This window comes from Giraffa tippelskirchi, chromosome 4, assembly GCF_054371585.1.
Source record: "Giraffa tippelskirchi isolate mGirTip1 chromosome 4, T2T-mGirTip1v1.2.pri, whole genome shotgun sequence".
In the NCBI taxonomy this organism is placed as follows: domain Eukaryota; kingdom Metazoa; phylum Chordata; class Mammalia; order Artiodactyla; family Giraffidae; genus Giraffa; species Giraffa tippelskirchi.
The window spans coordinates 77017103-77036880 of record NC_137278.1 but is presented as its reverse complement, the minus strand read 5'-3'; the positions used below and the strand labels follow the sequence as shown (position 1 = coordinate 77036880).

Genomic DNA, 19778 nt, shown 5'->3' with positions numbered 1-19778 from the left:
AACATGGAATGGTGTTCTGTTTCACATATGATAATATACATGTTTCAATGCTATTCTCCCAGAACGTCCCACCCTCACCTTCTCCCTCAGAGTCCATAAAATTGTTCTATGCATCTGTGTCTCTTATTCTGTCTCGCATATAGGGTTATCGTTACCATCTTTCAAATTCCATATATATGCATTAGTATACTGTATTGTTGTTTTTCTTTCTGGCTTACTTCACATTTTTTAATTTTACTTATTTTTAAAAATTTTTAAATTTAAAATTTTAAATTTTAAATTTTAAAATTTTAAAATTTACTTCATTTTTTAAAATTTTACTTATAATTTATTTTTAAAACCTATTTTTATTGAGATATAATTGTCATATAACAGTGTATGTTTAATGTTTTCATATAATTACATTTATACAGTGCAGTTTGATCACCACCAAAGCATTAGCTATCTATCGTGTCATATAATTATTACTTCTTTTTTGTGGTGGGAACAAAGATTTAGGCTCCTAGCAACTTTGAAGTTTATATTGATAATAACAGTATTGCTATCTGTAATCACTGTGCAGTGCATTACCTACTGTTGTAAGTGTGTCTCCTTTAACACAATCTCCCCATTCTCCCCCCACCTCCTTTCCAGCCGCCTATCACCACCATTCTACTCTGTATTTATGAGTTTGGCTTTTAAGATTCCGCATAGAAGTTATATCACACAGTATTTGTTTCTAGTAACTTATTATTCCTTTGATGCATAACTAAAACAGTGCCCAGAACTTTTATAACGTTAATAAAAATGGTGATAAATGGTATCTGTGTTTCTGAATTGAATATAACATATTCTGATGGTTGTTGTAGAGAAAATGAATTATATTTAGAACAAAGAATATATCCAATTGTCCGTCAAAGGATCTGTAGGATGCCGTCTTCATACAGCCTTAGTTCTTCCAGTCTTTGAAGAACATTTTGTGCTCTTTGGGGGCATACTTAAGAAGTAGTTTGTCATTACTTTCTAGAAATCTTAAACTGTGGTTGAAGGGTTAGAACAAACATTTAAAATCATCGCTGAATGTATATTTTTTCAAAATTATGAAGAGGAACGTATGAAGCAAAAAGCAGGATGCAAAAATAATCATGTAATTAGTTGGTAAATACAGTTTGTAGGAATTCACAGATTAAAGAGATCTTCATGGTTGATGTGGGACCAGAGCAGATTGGAATTGCCCAGATTATCATAAATGGAGGAAGAAAGGGAGATTATTGCAGTGACCGGAATGAACATGAACAGAGCATAGAATTCATCTTGGTTCTGTCTTTGGCTCATAGTACATTCCCCAAGACCATTCTCCAGATTGCTGTTAGCTTTGTTGAATATTTGGTTATACAGATTCTAGAGCTTCTTAAAAGATTTTCTCCTGTGAAAAGGGATTAAACTGATACAAATGTGTTATGTGATGAATCCAAAATGGGGATTTCTCTAGAGTGACTTTAAATAGAACATTCTGTATTTTTTGTTGTTGTTCTTGTTATTTTTGTTCCCATCCCATGGTGTTGTATGTGTCAGTTGTTAGTAGAAACACACTCAAGAGTGTTTTATTATTGTTTATAGCAAATTTATTTAGAATTCTTATACTGAATTCTCTTTATTCTGTATGCTACAAAATGGATGGATGGGATTGAAGTTTATCAATTTAACTAACTTGAATTTGAAAAGTCAATATCAGTTTTATTAGCCTTACATCCTGGAATATATAATAGAAGGGGCTTCATATTGAATATCATCTTCATTTTATTTTGTATTATTTGAAAATATAGATTACAAATGTAGATTTAATACATTTTTTTTTTACTGTTACTGTTCATCTTACTTAAAAGTGTATTTCTTGAAGACACAGGGAAGTAAAATTGCTTCATTTTTCTTTCAAAAATTTTATGTTTACAGACTTTTGGGTTTGTAACTGGTTTTTTAAAATGAATCAGTTAAATGTTGTGGCTCAGCGTGTGTTGTAAGGAAAAATAATGAAAACCAAAATCCTTTTAAACACCTTATATGTCTTTGGACTAGTACTCGCTCTGGTCTGTTTGTGCTTCTTTTTGTTGGTGGTGGCGATTGACTTTTCAGTTACCTACCTGCCTTTGTAAAGGGAGCGAGATGGACAGGCCCGCCCCCACTCCCTGCGCCTGACAGCAGTTGCTGAAACTAGGAGCCTGCAGATGGTTGGGCTGGGGGATTCTGCTGTCCCCCTTTCTCCTTTCAAACCTCAGTTCCTGCTTGCTCCCGGCCGAGGAGGGAACACATTATAAGCCCATAGCCTGGATTCATCAGTCACTAGGGGATGTTCAGCCTCATATTCTGTCATTCAGTGCATGCCATTCTGCTTGATATTAAGATGCCGTGATCAAAACCAAAACAAAGCCCAGACCAGTCCCTAGCCTGATAGGAAATTCAGAGCTGTAAATTAGAATCCAGTTGCCTGCCAAGTTGATTACTATCCTTTGTCCTAACATGAAATCTTGCGTGATGGTTCTATCTCCTTGTGACACATTCCTAAAAGAAAGCATCTTGTATTAGCCTCAGTCTTTTCCTCAGTCCCTTGATTGTTTCCTTCTTTCTGTTAATGCCAACTATCTATGTAGTTCTCAAGACTGGAAACCTTCCTGTTATACCAGTCTGTCATTGATGTCCCTAAATATTCTCTCTAGGCTCTTTATCGTCACTGTCAATACCTTGTTGCTCTGTCAATATCACATATCTTTGTAGAGCAAATTACTCCATTGCAAAGTGTAAGATGTGAAATTTGGTTCTCGTTTTGACACTCTCCTGCTAAAAAGGCAAGGGCTTCGTATTACTTCCAAACAGACATCTATTCAGAAAACCTGTGCAGCATCTTCAGTAGTATTTTTGTAACCCACTTCTTACAGCTGTCTCTTCTCGTTCCCTTTGATACACGCACTCCTGACAAAGTTCGCTACTTTTCTACCACATCTTAAAACCCCAAGACTTTGTTCCATTTTCATTTACTTTTAGTTCTCCCCCCTGCCAGTGCATCCACACTCTTCAGTTTTTTAGCAGGAATGCCACCTCCTGCATGACATCATTCCCTAGCTAGCCTGAAATGATTTCTCTCCTCTTCAGGATCTTGCAGTCATATGTGTATGTCTCTGTGACACCTGTTCCTATTTGTTTGTATCATAGTTCTTTATGAGTAAGTTTTACGATTGTTGCATGTCTTGCAAGAGAGCTTTCTTTTCTGTCTCTATCTCCCTTAGCAAGGCTTGGAGCCTCACACATACGAATACTCAGGAAAGACATGTTAATGACTAAATGAAGACATCACATGGTTAGTTTGGTTGTGTTATCAACATTCTATTTACAGAGTGTTCTACATCTGCTATCTGAAGAAATGTACACAAACCATGAACATTTACCTTACAGTTTTAATGTTGTGGTGACCACAGTCATCAATCATATGTGACAGTGTATGTACCTTGTGAGTAACAAGACTCCGTTTTCTTTGTTCTCGGACAGGAGAATCAGATGAGAGAGAACAGTCAAAATTGGAAGTGAAAGTTTGGGACCCAAATAGCCCACTTACAGATCGACAGATTGACCAATTTTTAGTTGTAGCCCGGTGAGTATGGCACTGTTTAGTCGATATATATATATACACACACACATATATATATATATATATACAGACACACACACACGTTATATATGTATAATATAAAAGAATTCATAGAAAATTTATGAGTTTTTCTTTCTTTGTATTCTACTTTTTTTCATTGGTTGTATTCTTCTGTGTAAGAAAGCCTGAAATGTATCACACTACTTCCTAAATACTACATTTATTTATTTTAATAAATATTATTGGCATTAGTTTTTGTTTTAAAAATGAAAATAGGTTATTTTTTATTGATTAAGAAAATAAGTGCTCCTTGTAAAAATTTCAGCACTACAAAAATTATAAAGAAATTCAACAGCTGAAATCCTGTATCTTTAATTAAAGCAGTGATCTCCTTTAAGCCAGTGAGGGACTATTCAGGTGTAAATAATAATGTGCCCCTCTGATTGCAGCCACACATGAGTGAGGCCGGTTGCTAGGTGTAAGGCTTTCCTTATGAGTTCTAAGTCCAACTCCCTGACTGTCTTGTGTGCCCCCCTGCCCCTTTTCTTGAGAAAATGAATGGGATAGAAATTTAGTTTTTTTGTTTTGTTTTTTAGAAGTTTAGTTTTATTTTTTCAATTATAAAAGTAAATGATATTCTTGAAGGAATTGATGCAAAACAGAAGTAAAAGATATTACCATAGCATTGTCATAGCAGAAAAATTGGAAAAAACCTGAAAGCACATCAGCAAACAGTTGATGAGTGAATTGAGGTTTATATAGTAATGGAGTATTTACAACAATTAAAATGAATTTAATTTACAACAATTAAAAGAATGAAATAGGTCTACACGTAGCAGAGATAAACCTCAAAAATAGTGTTGAATAAAGAAAAAGTATAATCAAATGGTAAAAAATGTTTACAGTGGGGACTTCCCTGGTGGTCCAGTGGTTAAGACTTTGCCTTCCAATGAAGGGAGTATGGGTTCAAACTCTAGTTGGGGAGTTAATCACACATGCCTCTCACCAAAAAATCAGAAGCAATATTGTAACAAATTCAATAAAGACTTTAAAAAAAGAAAAGTTTACAATATGGAAACAATGTCTTATTATTTCATTAATGGGCTTATGTATGCACATGCATATTATGTATGCATGTATGAGTTGTGAGAATGTATATAGGGGCTCTAACGAAATTTATAATATTTATTTCCTTAAAGAATGAACCAGATGTGGCAAAATATTATCTTTTTAGCATAGTTTTTGATTTATTTATTTTATTAAAATATGTTTTATTTACAATAGTATATTAGTTTCTGGTGTACAACATAGTGTTTCAGTATTTTTATAGATTATATTCCATGTAAAGTTATTACAGAGTAATGGCTCTATTTCCCTGTGCTGTACAATATATACTTATTCCTTCAAACATGGCAAAAGATTAGAATGAGGTTGATCTGGACATGATTATAATCATCTCCATTATATTCTCTAATTTTTTGTTGAATGTTTGTCATAATGCAAAGGACAGAAGCCCTTAGCCCATCCTTTGTACTGTTCATAGTGTTGGTCACCATGGAAGTTATGCACTGTTATCCATAGCTAGGCATTCAGACTCCAGAGCCCAGATACCTAGCCACTAACTGATTAGATGAAGAGACTTGGTTGGTGTACATTGCTGGGGAGGAGCCAGTCAGTGAAACAGATGAGACTGAAGATTTGGGACTGAATCATTGGTGGAATCGCTGGCCTGGAGTCTCCAGACAGGTTACCTGGATTTTGGTTTATTTAGTAGGCTTTGCAGTTTCAGATTTGATTTTGATTGTTCTTTCCTTTTTCTGATTGCCAAGGGCCATGTTTTCTTTTTTCTTGAAGACAGCATGAGAAGCACCAAGGAGATACTCCCTGTATTTTTTTCAAGTTTTGTTTTTTTTTAAAAAAATCTAAGTACAAATTAAGAGCCAGTTAAGTACCACTGCACATTCCAGTGCCAAACATTGGTGAAGAGGTGCGGCAACCAGTACCCACATATCCTATTGGTTGTAGCACAAGTTGGTACAGCTGCTCTGGAAAACTATTTGCTGTCATCTAACACACACATCCCTAAAGTTCCAGTCCTAAATATATACCCAGCAGAAATGCATACATCTGTGTGCCAAAACATACGTATACGGATGGCGGCAGTGGCACTATCCATAGTAGCCCCAGACTGGAAACAAATGTTCATCAACAGTCAGGTGGGGGTGGGACACCATGCCAAGTTATGCTCCATAGCAAGGAAGATGAATGAACACAGCTATAGCAGGCAGCACGGGTGAACCCACAAACATGGTTTTGAACAAAAGAAGCTGGTTATGAAGAGTGCACAGTGCATGATTCTGTTTAAGTTCTCTGTTGAGCAAAACTTATCTTGGGTGTTAGAATCTGAGGTGCTTGCTCCCCATGGGGGATCGTAGTGATTGGGAAGGATCACAAAGAGTCACATGAATGCTGTCAGGATCCAGGTCTTGACCTGCATGCTGGTGACGTGGATGCAGTGACTTTGTGGTAATGAAAGAGTGGTACAATGTGTACTTTTTGCACGTGTTTTACATTTTAATTAAAACCTTAAAAAAAAAATCTTCCTCAGCTAACATGTTAAAGTGTAGACAGCAAGCAGGAAATCTCTTCATGTTTTATTTCTTGAAGTTAGAGTTCTCTATATATGGGAACTCCTTCTAAATCATTAAATTTAAATCAGTATTGTGACAATTGGTTTTCTTTCCTTAAATGGAAATCTGTTACATATTTCTCAAAGGAGTATGTAACTACAGTTGTAATAGGTTGCTACAGTTGATGATATCTCATTTCAAGGGAAAAACATTACTGGAATTTCACCATTTGGGCTAAAAAGGTGGTCACAACTTGCTTTACAGTAGTAGTCAAATTCTGCATCTAATGTATTTCTCATTTTTGAAACACAGTTGTATACCAAATTGTTAACTGCATGAAATTTCACTATAGATCTTTCCCTTGTTAATGCCACACAAGCTTCTTAATTTAATTATAATGACCTATATGTATAGTGAATTGGCTTGTCATTTCTTAAATTGTAAAGAAGATCCTTTTTATCTGATATTCGATTTTTAAACATCAAAGAACTTGTTTGACTTTTACAATTGTTCATTTACTACCCAGATTTTTTCTTGTTTTTCAAGTTAAAAGAACAACAGTGCCTTAACCTTTCCTCTTTGTTTTATGGTTTATCCAGTGCTGTTGGGACGTTCGCCCGAGCCCTTGATTGTAGCAGTTCTGTAAGGCAGCCTAGTTTGCATATGAGTGCAGCTGCAGCTTCTCGAGACATCACCCTGGTAAGATGCTGTTTGAAATTTGGGGCTTATTATGTCTTCTGCTGCTTGTTTAATTTAAAAGCTGATATAGCAGTGTTGTAGACCTGAGAACTAAGCGGCTCTAAGCCCTGCTGTTAGGTTGATTTGGCTTAGCTGGTCAGTTTACTGGGCTGTCTCATTTCTAAGTCAACCCCTTGTGTTTGTGAACTGAGACAAGCAAGCATTCACCGAGTGGGTACAAAATGATTAAAAAAAAAAACAACATTTTGGAGAAAATAGTTCAATATTCTGATCCACCTGTCTTGACTTTTGTGCTTTTTTGATGTGCTGCGTCTGTGTACATAAATGGGTGTGGCTCACATGTAGTGCTTTACAATTTTTTTAAGCGAAAGTGACCATTTCTTGAAACCATTGCTATAGGAATCCTTTTGTCATGTTGTTATTTAGTACCAGTATTTAAAGTTTTGGGGTTTTTTTGGTCTGTTCGTTAGCAAGAAGTTCTGTTTTCCCAAATTATTTAATTATATTATGGTTGCTATTTTTTAAGACTATTTCCTTTCTTCCCTCGGAGAAGGCAATGGCAACCCACTCCCGTACTCTTGCCTGGAAAATCCCATGGACGGAGGAGCCTGGTAGCCTGCAGTCCATGGGGTCGCTAAGAGTCGGACACGACTGAGCGACTTCACTTTCACTTTTCACTTCCATGCATTGGAGAAGGAAATGGCAACCCACTCCAGTGTTCTTGCCTGGAGAATCCCAGGGACAGAGGAGCCTGGTGGGCTGCCGTCTATGGAGTCGCACAGAGTCGGACAGGACTGAAGCGACTTAGCAGCAGCAGCAGCCTTTCTTCCCTTGGTGATCAAATGAGGCTTTCCACATTAGTTTAATTATACCACTGATGCCTTCTATGGCTGGAGCTTGGCACTTGCTTCTTGCTCTGCACCCTCCAGCAAAGCAGACCCCGTTGAACTTCCTTACTGTATTGATTTCCACTCCCTCTGAGATAGGCATGGTATGATACTCATTTTATTAGTACAAATGGGAAAACTGAGGTTTGGCAAGGTTAAGTTGTTAGATATTTGTTACAGATAATAAAAGTTAGCATTTTGTTTTCTGAATGAGTACAATTACAGGTTTTATTACTTTCTTGTTATACTCCAATTTCAAATGTTTTACACAAAATATTTATCATGATAATGTAAAAACTTGTATTAGAATGTGCAACACATTTGTTTCTTACAAAGCTTTCTTGTATTTTTGTGCAGTTAGAGGTGTACATTAATAGTCTATAGTCTTTAAGGAACCTTTTTCTTTATCCTTTCTCAAAGACTAGAATATTTATAGAAAAGAGTTTTGTTATCTTGTTTCTACATTAATTTTTTATGAAAATTTCGGAGTTTCAAGGTAGGTTTGTATTTTGGTTGCTTAGCACTTTTAGATGCAAAAGTATATGTGTGAGTTTGTGTGAATCATAACTACATGGAATCTAATCACTATCTGTACACACAAAATTTTCCCCAATTCTAAAATTAATATATTCTTATTATGAAAAAATTCAAAAATAAAGTGCAGCAGCAACCAAAAAAAAAAGTTTTGTCCTCATTACCCAAAGTAGAATATTCTTATCATTTTGTTATGTTTCCTTTCAGCCACTTTCTGTGCATTGGAAACAATATACTAGCAAATTACAGAATAGTACAGAGGATAAAATAATAATAAAATACCATGCAATGCCACCTAAAGCAAATGTTAGTATTTTATTTAGTTCTTTGGAGTAAACGATTTTTCCACCACTGTCAGTCAGGTCAGTCGCTCAGTCGTGTCCGACTGTTTGCAACCCCAGGACTGCAGCACACCAGGCCTCCCTGTCCATCACCAACTCCTGGAGCTTGCTCAAACTCATGTCCATCGAGTCGGTGATGCCATCCAACCATCTCATCCTTTGCCGTCCCCTTCTCCTCCTGCCCTCAGTCCTTTCCAGCATCAGGGTCTTTTCCACTATATTATTGATGAAATATCTAATATTCTCTCCCTAATCTTATTCCCCATCCTCTCTCTGTACCTCTGACCCTGATCATCACTGCCTCCTGAGAAGAGGCAGCTGCTGTAACAAGTGTACTGCATATCTGGTCCTGCTATGTATTGATGTTTCCAAAACAACATAAACATTGTCTTACATGTGTTTACATTTACTTTGTTACATTTTACTGTTTGTTTATTGGTGAGATGGAGCCATGTTAATAAATATGTACCTCCTTCACTCACTTTTACGGTTGGTAATACTTGTAGTATTCACAGACTACTACTCCATATTATATATGTATTCTTTTACCAATCAGTGAGCATCTGGAGTGCTTTAAAAGCATTTTCCTGGAGAAGGAAATGGCAACTCACTCCAGTATTCTTGCCTGGAGAATCCCACGGACAGAGGAGCCTGACAGGCTACAGTCCATGGGGTTGCAAGAGTCAGAAACGACTTAGCGACTAGAGAGAGAGAGAGAGAGACAGAAAGAGGGAGGGAGATGGTGGGGGGAGGGGGGACTTACATACAATTAAAACAAACAAACAAACATAAAAGCATTTTCCCTTTGCTGTTACCCATGATGCTGCTTTGGGAATTCTAACACATGTCCTTTCTGAGCATGTGTGCCAGCTTTCTAGGCTGTAATTATAATTGGAATAATTATTCACAATGATTCATAGGGTAGTGCTCATTTTCAGTTTGACCACATGCATCAAAATTATTCTATACACCATACTAGAAATTTGTAGTCCTATAAGCAGTTAATGACTGTGCTTCTTTCTACCTCCATTTCCTTACATTGTCTTCAATGCTTGGACACTTGGTATGCTCAGACTAAAATTTTTTACTAATCTCATGCTATTTTATTTTAACTTACATTTCCCTGAGTACTTAATGAGGCTTAGCATGTTTTCATATTGACTCTTCAGATTTTTTTCTTTATTGTATTTTAGATTAATGTATCCTTTGTCCATTCTTCACTTATATTATTATTCTGTTTTTTTCTAATAGTTTTGAAGTTTTTTTCATATGTAAGACAAATACATTTGGAGTTTATATTTTTGAGAGGTAGCAGTCTAATTTTTTATCCATATGGAAAATTAATTATTCCAGCATCTTTTATTGAATTTGTTGTTGCCTCAGAATTTTGTAATGCCTCTTCTCTCTTATTTCATGATCCTAAAAATGCTTCGGATTCTTAATCTGGTCTCTTGTTTCATTGACCTATTTGTCCCTGTGAAAGTATCATATCATATTATAATAAATTTTGATACCTGATAATAACTTCCAGATGACTTTGTTTTTAACATAGAGTTGAAGTCATTTAAAAAGAGCGTTTTATACTGCGCCTCCCCTCTACCTCATGTTTTTCCTAACACTATAACATAACACTGTTTCGTATAAGAATGTGCCAATTTTTTTTCTAATGTTGCATGATTTTGCCTTGTATAGAGAAACTGTTGCTTATGTAGTCAGTCTCTTGTGATTTGACGATGTTCTTATAAGATAATGGTTCCCAGATTATTAAGGGGGGGTGTTATCCCTGTTGTAATCCAGCAAATTCCCTCTACACTGAGGAGTGAGAATACAAAGCCAGTCCCTGAGACGGGACAGAGCTCTTGTGACAAGACAGCTGGGGCTAGGATTTGCCTTAAGTTGGGTCTGACAGGTGAAGAGCAGGTGTGTGGGCTCTTGGCTCACAGCTGCAGCGACTCTCTGCTTCCCACTGCTGGTAACTGGTGGGACAGCGTATGAATTTCTTTTAGAAGAGGGCAGTCTTCAGGATTCAGTATTTGTTTTTGTTCAGTTGAAGGCCATTGTAAAAAGAAACATTTTAAAGGGGATGCAATCTTTATATCTTAATTAGTTTAAATATATGGGGTGTGTGTGTGTGGTTTTTTTTTTTTTAATACTTGCCTATTACATGCCATCTAGGTAGGTACTTTCACACCCTCCAGTGTTATCATCTCTTCTGTTTTTATTTTCTTTAGTATTTAGCACTTTGGAGTCACTTTTTAATTACATTATTATCTTAAATTATGTGTTATAATTTTTTTAAGCATCAGTATGCTCAGAGGTTTAGGAAATTGTGTTTGTATACAGCTTGTTTGTACAGCTGGTTTCAGAGACAGGATTTGGATCTTGACTCCTTCTGAGGACTTCTCTCCGTCGTATTACCTCTTGTGGTTTGTTCTTGTTAAAGTAGCTTGAGCTTAAACATCATGGTTGTCTGTCTCGGATCAGGCAGCGCTGAAGATTGGTCCTTTTTGTCTACAGCATTTGTGTGTCTTGGTTTCCTGCTCTACCTAGTCTAGGTGCAGCTTCACTTGGACTTTCTGTATGTTCTTGTGTTGAGATTGTGTTGCTTTCAGTTGCATAAAATTGACATCTTTTAGAAATCTTGAAAGCAGGGAGAAGTTACTGCCTCTTGTTATTTCAGAGGCCATGCCTTCACCTTTAATCCTGTTTGCCCAGTGGTATCTGGGCCTACTACTTTGATGCTAACATATGAGATCTTAAGGCATTTCTATAAAAATGAATGGCAGTGGTTTAAAATTAATATTATGTTGATAATATGAGTTTTGCAGATTGTTTCCAAGAATAATGTGCAAAAGGTTGCTAAGTTGTTTTGTGCCATTAAATGAAAATGGCTTCATCATTTAGTTGAATTTGAAGAGTTGGGTTTTCATTTTGCTTTCATTGTTCACAGACCCACAGGTTAGTACCTTTCTCTATCAGGTGACCAGACCAAGGATCTGGAGAGCACAGAGAAGGGGAGGGTTGTGGAGCTGCTGCGACCTAGGTACCCTGTTCAGGTGATTTTCTCTGTGACTTGTCCTTCGAGGACCACAGTTAGCTTTCAGCTGACACATCTGCTTATCCAAGACAGTATATGCCAGTTTATCAAATCACCAGTAATATTTTGGGAGCAGGTAATTGTGCTGCCTGCAGTATTGTTGGATCTAACTTCTTCATTTTGAGACCTGTTACAAGCATAGCTGGGCTGTGAATTTCAAACCCTACTAGTCTAAGCCATATAGTAAGATTTATATTTGTTAAAACATTGATGTCACAGAGGCTTCATAGATTTCACCTTCATTTCACTAAAATGTTAAGTATACTTAGTACTATACGCAAAGAAAGAAAAAAAATCAGTTTACAACAGTCCCTACATTCACTCTCCTTTCCTCCTGCATTGTGGACGCAAAATTCCTTGGAACAAAGTAAACTAAGAGGTGGTTAGTTAAGCAATAGCTGATGGATGGTCTAGACTGCTCCTTTCTGCTTGTGGCTGGGAGGCCCAGGTGCCACGTGCATTATTAGGGAGCTATTGCTAGAGTAAAGCCTCTGTCTCTGAGAATAGGTATTTGCAGAAGTGCCGTGTTTCTCTTTTGTCTGGACTCTGAGTGCCAAAACAAGGTGGGAGAGTAGGACTCAAAGCTTTTTGAGTTTTGGAGGGCCTTAGAAATATTTTAGGATAGAGTATATTAGAGATAATGGTTGAATAACTTAGAAACTTAGGTTTCCTGATGCTAAAGTCTGGTTCTGAGAAAGAGTTGACTTAGCAGGGAGAAAATCACATGCTAGAACATCTCTAATTTCTGTATTATTTCTGATCTTTTAAAAATGCAACTTTGATTTTGCTGTCCCTTATCTTATATAAGATAGTGTGTTTTTATTTGTTTTAGTGTCTTTTCCTTGCAGTTAGGGTAAAAACCCAGATCCTTCAAACAGTGTCCAGGCCTTGGCAGTCACCATTCTACTTTATATCTCTTTGAATTTGATTACTCTAGGTACCTCATATAAGTGGAACCGTATATTTGCCCTTTGGCTTGCTCAGCATAACAGTCTTCAAGAGAGTTCATCCATGTTGTAGTATATGTCAGCATTTCCTGCCTTTTAAGGCTCAATAACAATCCATTGTATGTATATGTTATATTTTGTTTATCCATTCATCTGTCAGTTGGAACTTGAGTTGCTTCTACCTTTTGGCTATTGTGAATAATGCTGCTATGAGCATGGGTGTACAAATGGATGTCCTTTTGTTTTTTTTTTTTAATAAATTTATTTATTTTAGTTGGGGGCTAATTACTTTACAATATTGTAGTGGTTTTTGCCATACATTGACATGAATCAGCTATAGGTTTACATGTGTTCCCCATCCTGAACCCCCCTCCCACCTCCCTCCCCATTGCATCCCTCTGGGTCATCCCATTGCCCCAGCCCTGAGCATTTGTCTCATGCATTGAACCTGAAATGGTGTTCTGTTCCACATATGATAATATACATGCTTCAATGCTATTCTCTCAGAATGTCCCACCCTCACCTTCTCCCTCAGCGTCCGTAAGACTATTCTATGCATCTGTGTCTCTTATTCTGTCTCGCATATAGGGTTATCATTACCATCTTTCAAATTCCATATATATGCATTAGTATACTGTATTGGTGTTTTTCTTTCTGGCTTACTTCACTCTGTATAATGGGCTCCAGTTTCATCCATATCAATAGAACTGATTCAAATGTATTCTTTTTAATGGCTGAGTAGTATTCCATTGTGTATATATACCACAGCTTCTTTATCCATTCGTCTGCTGATGGACATCTAGGTTGCTTCCATGTCCTGGCTATTGTTTGTTATTGTGGAGGTTCCTCACAAGCCACCCGTCCAGCCCCACCCACAGTGAGGATGTACTTTTTTTATTCTTTGTTTTTTTCTCTCTAGATCTATAGCTTTTGGTCCATATAGCCTTGTGCAAGTTGCTTACCTTCACTATGTCTGAGCTGCCTCATCAGCAATGGTAATAATAAAATCTTTCTGCCCTGAGGTTATAGATTGACAAGAAGAGGGTATGCAGACATGCCCCTATTAGTTGCTGATATATGTATCCAAGCATATAGAAGTTGATGGAACTGCGTTGGCTTGCCAGAGTATACCTTGGGGCTGGGCCCGGGCCCCTGGGTTCTCTTGAGGGGCATAAAACTCACTGTGTCATTGACTGTCCAGATTGAGTGGAAGGCAGCTCATTTATTGCTATGTCACAGTCTTTTTGAGCTTCCATCAGTATTCCAGAAGCAATTGTGTTCAGCAGTTTCTGTATCTTCATTTAAGGTAATGTTCACAAACACCGAGCTCATCTGGCTCTTGCGGCCCCGTCTTCACTAGAAGAGAACGCAGGCAGTGCCTCAGTGTCCTCCTTCAGTCTCCAAAAAAGCCTGTCTCTGACTTACCTTGTGGCATCAACTTGAGGATTAAACAGGATAATATTTGTAGATCATTTAGAACAGTGTCTGGCGCATTATAAGAGCTCAATAAATATTAGTTGTTCTTCTTGAGCTGATGATGACAATGATGCATTTCCTTCTCCCCATCTTTATTGAGTCTCATTTAGTTTCTTCTGATTTTATAGCATTATTGACTGTCTGAAAGGGGTTTTTTCATGCTATATTTACTGTCATTGTAGTAGATTATCAAGTTTGAATGTGGTCGTTAGGCTATGATTAACCATACATTTTAACCATTTTAACATAATTGTTACAAGGAAGTCACTTACAGTTTAAAGATCTTCCGCTTAAAACAAGCTATACTTTTTACAAAAAAAATTTCCTCATCAAGAAAAACTTAGAAAAAATAACTTATTTTTCTGATAAGAGAAAGTTTATTTTAACCAACAATAGTTTTATCCCTCAGATACTCTGTTAAAATGCCAGCTGTTGACCATGCACTTCACTATTTGTTTGTGATTCCTGTTCAAATCAGACACTTCATTTAGGGCTTTGAGGGTACTGAGAATTGAGATCAGTTTGGAAATCACTGTCATTGCATCATTTAAAGAAATTGTACTCAGTACAATATATAAATCTAATGAATATTTTAGGCATCAGGTTACATTAAAAAAAATCTAGTCTTCACAGTGAACGTAAAATTGATTAAATGAGAATTCATATAATTTTTAAAACTCATTTTGCTAAAACTTATGAGTACTTCTGAGTATCCATGTATCCAAGACTAAAATTAGAATTTGAACTAATGGATTGCCACTGCAGTAAAACATACAAAACATGGAATTTTCCTTCCTTCTAAATACAGCATTAAGGCAATGCTTTACTACATTAAGCACATTTTATTTTTGTCTGATGATCTATTGCAGGTAAGAATTTTAAAATGATATAAAATGAGCTTAGAGACACTGCCAACTGCCTTGGGGGCAATTGTTTTCTTGTGTTAAGCATCTGTTTATCCATCTCTTTCTTTTAAATTTGAGCTTAAATTTGTGTTTGTTTTATTTTTTGTTTTCAGTATATGTTGCCTTTTACTTGACTTTTCCTCCCATGCATTTTACACTAATATAAGAAACATTAGAAAATCACTGCAGAATTGAACTATGGGGAAATACAGTGAAAATTGTTTTGACTTCTTTGTTGAGGGTTCATGGTGAAGAGATTTGAGTTTATAAGTGTGTGTTAATGAAGGCTTGCTGTTATATTTCTTAAAACTTTATTTTTGTATTTTGAGATAATGTAATAGTACTAAGACTTCCTGTACTCCCTCCCCTGATTCCCCAATAGTAACATTTACCATGTTTCCTTTATCATTCTTTCTCTATATTCATATTATTATTTCTAAACTGTTTGAGAGTAAGTTTGGGCTTCGCTTGTAGCTCAGTCGGTCAAGAATTTGCCTGCAGTGCGGGTGACCTGTGTTCAATCCCTGGGTTGGGAAGATCCCCTGGAGAAGGAAATGGCAACCCACTCCAGTAACCTTGCCTGGAAAATCTCATGGACAGAGGAGCCTGGTGGGCTGCAGTCGCAAAGAGTCAGGCATGACTGAGCGACTAACACTTACTTACTTACTTAAAGAATAGATGTGCCTTTATTTCAAAGTATTTGAGGAGGTATTTCCTGAAAGGGCAAGGATCATTTCTCACTTAACCACAGTACAGTTTTCAGACTTAGGAAATGAACATTGTTATAATACTGTTATCTAATCTAAAGGCTTTAGTCACATTTGCTAGTTGTCTCAGTAATGTCAGGAGAAAAAAATTTTCTTTCTCATCCAAGATCTACTTGAGAATCACTTACTCCATTTAATTGTCTTATCTCCTTAATTACCTTCAATCCTGAGCAGTTCTTCACTCTTTTTGTCTTTTGCGACCATGACATTTTGAAGAGTATAGGCCATTTACTTTGTAGAATATCCCTCCATTTGGGATATGGTTATAATTTGATTAATAATTGGAGTAAGTTTCTATTCTAAGTCCCCTTTGGTCAGTTACATCAGGAGATTTTCCGTTTTTCCTTAGGTTTTCAAATTTAGCTACATAATCTTTCATAGTAATTTTGTTTGTTTGTTTTTGGCCATGCCCTGCAGCTTGTGGGGTCTTAGTTCCCTGACCAGAAATTAAACCATGCCCTCTGCAGTGAAAGCGTGGAATCCTAATCACTGGGCCACCTGGAAATATTCCCGTTATTGTTTATGTGTCATTTCTTATTTTTTTCCTTGATAGTTTTGCCAGAAAGTTCTCTTTTTCTTATCTGAAAGAATGAGATTTTAGGTTAGTTGATTTTCTTTATTGTATATTTGTTTTCTATTTATTATTTTCTTCCTTCTTCTTTTCTTTGGCTTTATCCTGATATTCCTATACCAACTTTACAAGACCAATTTTTAGCTCATTAATATAATTTATCTACTTTTCTGTTATTAGTAATTAGGATTATAAATGTTCCTCTATATCTCATATTTTAATATCTAGTATTTTCATTATCACTTGGTTCTAAGTATTTCCAAATTTACTTTATAATTTTGCATTTGATTGGGAGTTAATTTCCAAGGAAATGCGGTTCATAAATCTATCTTAATTGCTTTGGGGGTTGTGGTCAGAGAACATGTATGATACCGATTATTTTAACATATTGTAATTTTCTCTAAGACCTGGAATATCCAAGGGTTTTGCTCCCTTGGAGGTGAAAGTGGTCTTGGTCACTTTCACCTTAGCTTAGTACAAAGCTGACTTTCTGTTTGGTCTGTTCTCTCTTGTAGCAGTTTAGAAAATACCCTCCACGTAAAAGCTCAGATCTGAATGGAAGCTCACCCCTCATACCTCCTCTTTTCTGAATTATCTTAGCCTGCATTGTTTGTTCTCCAGTGTATCCACACAGTTGTATTCTATGTTTGTCTGGTTTGTGTCTAGAATCAGAGCCAGGGGAAGACTCCACAATTATGCTCAAAGTAAGTTTGGAAGTGACATTAGGGCCACAGGGTTACCATCACCTGCCACCCCTAGAGCTTTCTCTTGATAATAACGAAAGTAGGAGTTCACAGAAGAACGTGTCTCTGGGTGTCTTATAGATTGATAGGAGTGAATGACAACCAGGTCCTCACAAATCTGATTATGAATGAAGGCTTTTCCTTTGAGTGCTGTGCACTGAAGCAGAAATTAATTGGATGGCATACTACTTACATATAAAAATTTTTGCCTTGGTCATGGTTTGAGGTTTAGTCATGATAATTTATATTTCTACTTGGAAAAAACCATATGCTCATTAATTTTAAAATAGACTTGATAGTCTGAATGCTGTATATTGTGCTGGAGTTAATACATATAAGATTTTTGTAAAACTCGTAACTGAGCAAATCAGTAGTTAGTACTGAATATATATGGGTATCATTTTGTCATCACCAAAATGTTACATGTTGGGTTCCTGGGAAACAGATTCTGCAATGAGATTTGAATGCTGGAAATGTATTAGGGAGCACTGTTGTGATCTACACTCGTGGAAGAGAAGGGAGGGAGGCAGAACTGAACAGAGGGAGAAGGTGGGCTCTGATGCTGTGTAAATGAAGGCCTTAGCCTGTACACTCCTGCGTCATTGGATGCAGGCTGCCCCAGGAGATGGGGGAGATGAATCTTTCTTAAATTGAGATCATTCCAAAGAGGAGCAGCAGCTGTAGGCTGTTTGCTCTGCTCACAGCACTGCTAGCACTGGGTGAATAAGCTCTTAATTCCCCAAAGGGAAAAACATGGGTTAAACTGCCCAGAATTTCATTGCTTTATAAACAACAAGCATTAATATCTTGTGCACCTCTCTACAGATTATCTAGGGTTCTGCTGAACTATACTGGGCTGATTCAGGTGTGAAGCTGTAGGTTGGGTCCTGCTGTGTATCTCTCTCCTCTTCTGTTGGCAAACATCAGTAGCACAAGTCTAAATGCACAAACTCATGTCAAGGCTCTGTTATGTCATGCAGCGTAACATCCAGTTGGCCACACAAGTCACATGGCTAGGCCCAAGCTCAACAGAGTGGAAGAATACATTCCCTTGGAGGCCCACAGAGGGAGTGAATATTTGCCGAACAATAGTCAAGTTTACCATAATGTAATTCTGTTTGATGAACAAAAGATGAGAATTCCACTGCCAAGATTTCATTGTCAGTCTTTCTCCTAAAATACTTCTGTTTGTCATCTCCATCTGTTTTGAATGAGATGAAATGTGACAACACCTTCACCACTATTTGGCAGAGAGAAGAGCTTGGGCTGAACTGTTATGATTTTTAAAATTTAGTTTTGAATGGATTCTGTATCTGTGTGTATCTGTATCTCTATTTAGAAGATGGTGTCTTCACAAAGTATTTAGCTGGAAGGAGGATTTTCAGTTTTAAGTTCTTTATCTTATTTTCAATTGAGATATACATATAATAAAGTATACTAAGTACACTTAGATGCCCAGCTTATAAATTTTTACATGTATATGCATGCATATAACCACCACCGAGATTGGGTGATGAACAAGGATCCCTTATGCTCCTTCCGAGTCAGTGATCTCCTCTGCTCAAGTAATCATTATTCTGACTTCTCTCATCATAAATTGTTATTTTTCCCAAAATTCACATAAATGGACTCAGCCAGTATGTTCTCTTATATGTCTAGCTCTTCGAGTTTTTATCTTAACTGATAAACAACAGGCTGTTGGTTATAAGTCATGCTCTTATGTCTTTTCTTAGCTTATTTCTGTGAGTCTTCACTGGATATTGTCTCCTCTGTTTTAGAAAGTATATTTTGTGCTTTGCTTGGCTTTTTAGGGTTGGATTAAACTATACAAAAGTTCATTCTGAAGAAGCTTCTATGTGTGGCAGAAAGATGGCTTTAATATGGAATCTGAACAAATAATATGATCCTCTGGTTTCCTTTGTGATCCTTTCTGGTCATTGATTTTAACAGAATTATTCCTTAGGCATTCCACAGTGCCTGTGTCTCATGGGATGCTTATTTTCTTCACATAGTGATCATTACTGCACTTTCCTCTGGGCTGTGGTGTAAATGTGAGCTTGGAGGTTTCATAGCTATGATCAGCCTTAGTCCAACCCATTCTTTCCAGTTGATTTGTGACACAAGGCAGGAGCTAGTCTTCAAAAGCAAAGCTTTGCTTCAGTGTTTAGAGATATAAACTGTAAAGAACAGAATCTTTAAAACAACCTGATCACTTGGGATTTGGGTTACTGTTGTTTATAGAGGCTAGGATATTTTTCATGCTTTGAAGCTTTATTAGATACTAGCCCATCATCATTTTTAGAAGTACCTATAAGAAAGGCATTTTCATTCATCTAACGTGAACAAAAAGACTGAAAATCCATTCATGCTTTGAATGGTTGGTGTAATATCAGCTGAGAGAAACTCATTTAATTCTGTGACTTCTGGTTTCAGAGCACCTGTATATTATAAAAACTACTTGTACCTCCTGAGGAATCTCAGCAACACAGTTAATTTGTATAATTATTGATTTTTGAATACCATTAACTTTTTTTTTTAGTTATGCACTGTAAATTTTGGAGT

The 19778-nt window shown here is 36.7% G+C and overlaps 1 protein-coding gene across 26 annotated transcripts in view; it reads left to right on the top strand.

Moving 5' to 3' along the window:
- Positions 1-19778, top strand: part of MTA3 (metastasis associated 1 family member 3) — a 240468-nt gene that overhangs the window by 136255 nt on the left and 84435 nt on the right. For 25 of the 26 annotated variants that reach the window (XR_014082484.1, XR_014082489.1, XR_014082483.1 and 22 more), the window contains 2 exons: positions 3520-3622; positions 6849-6948. Coding sequence is in view for 9 of the 26 variants with exons in the window: in XM_081591973.1 (XP_081448099.1) it covers positions 3520-3622; positions 6849-6948 (203 nt within the window). In the remaining 17 variants the exon portion in view is untranslated. The remainder of the gene's footprint in view (positions 1-3519; positions 3623-6848; positions 6949-19778) is intronic. The other variant, XM_081591976.1, reaches the window with a different exon arrangement.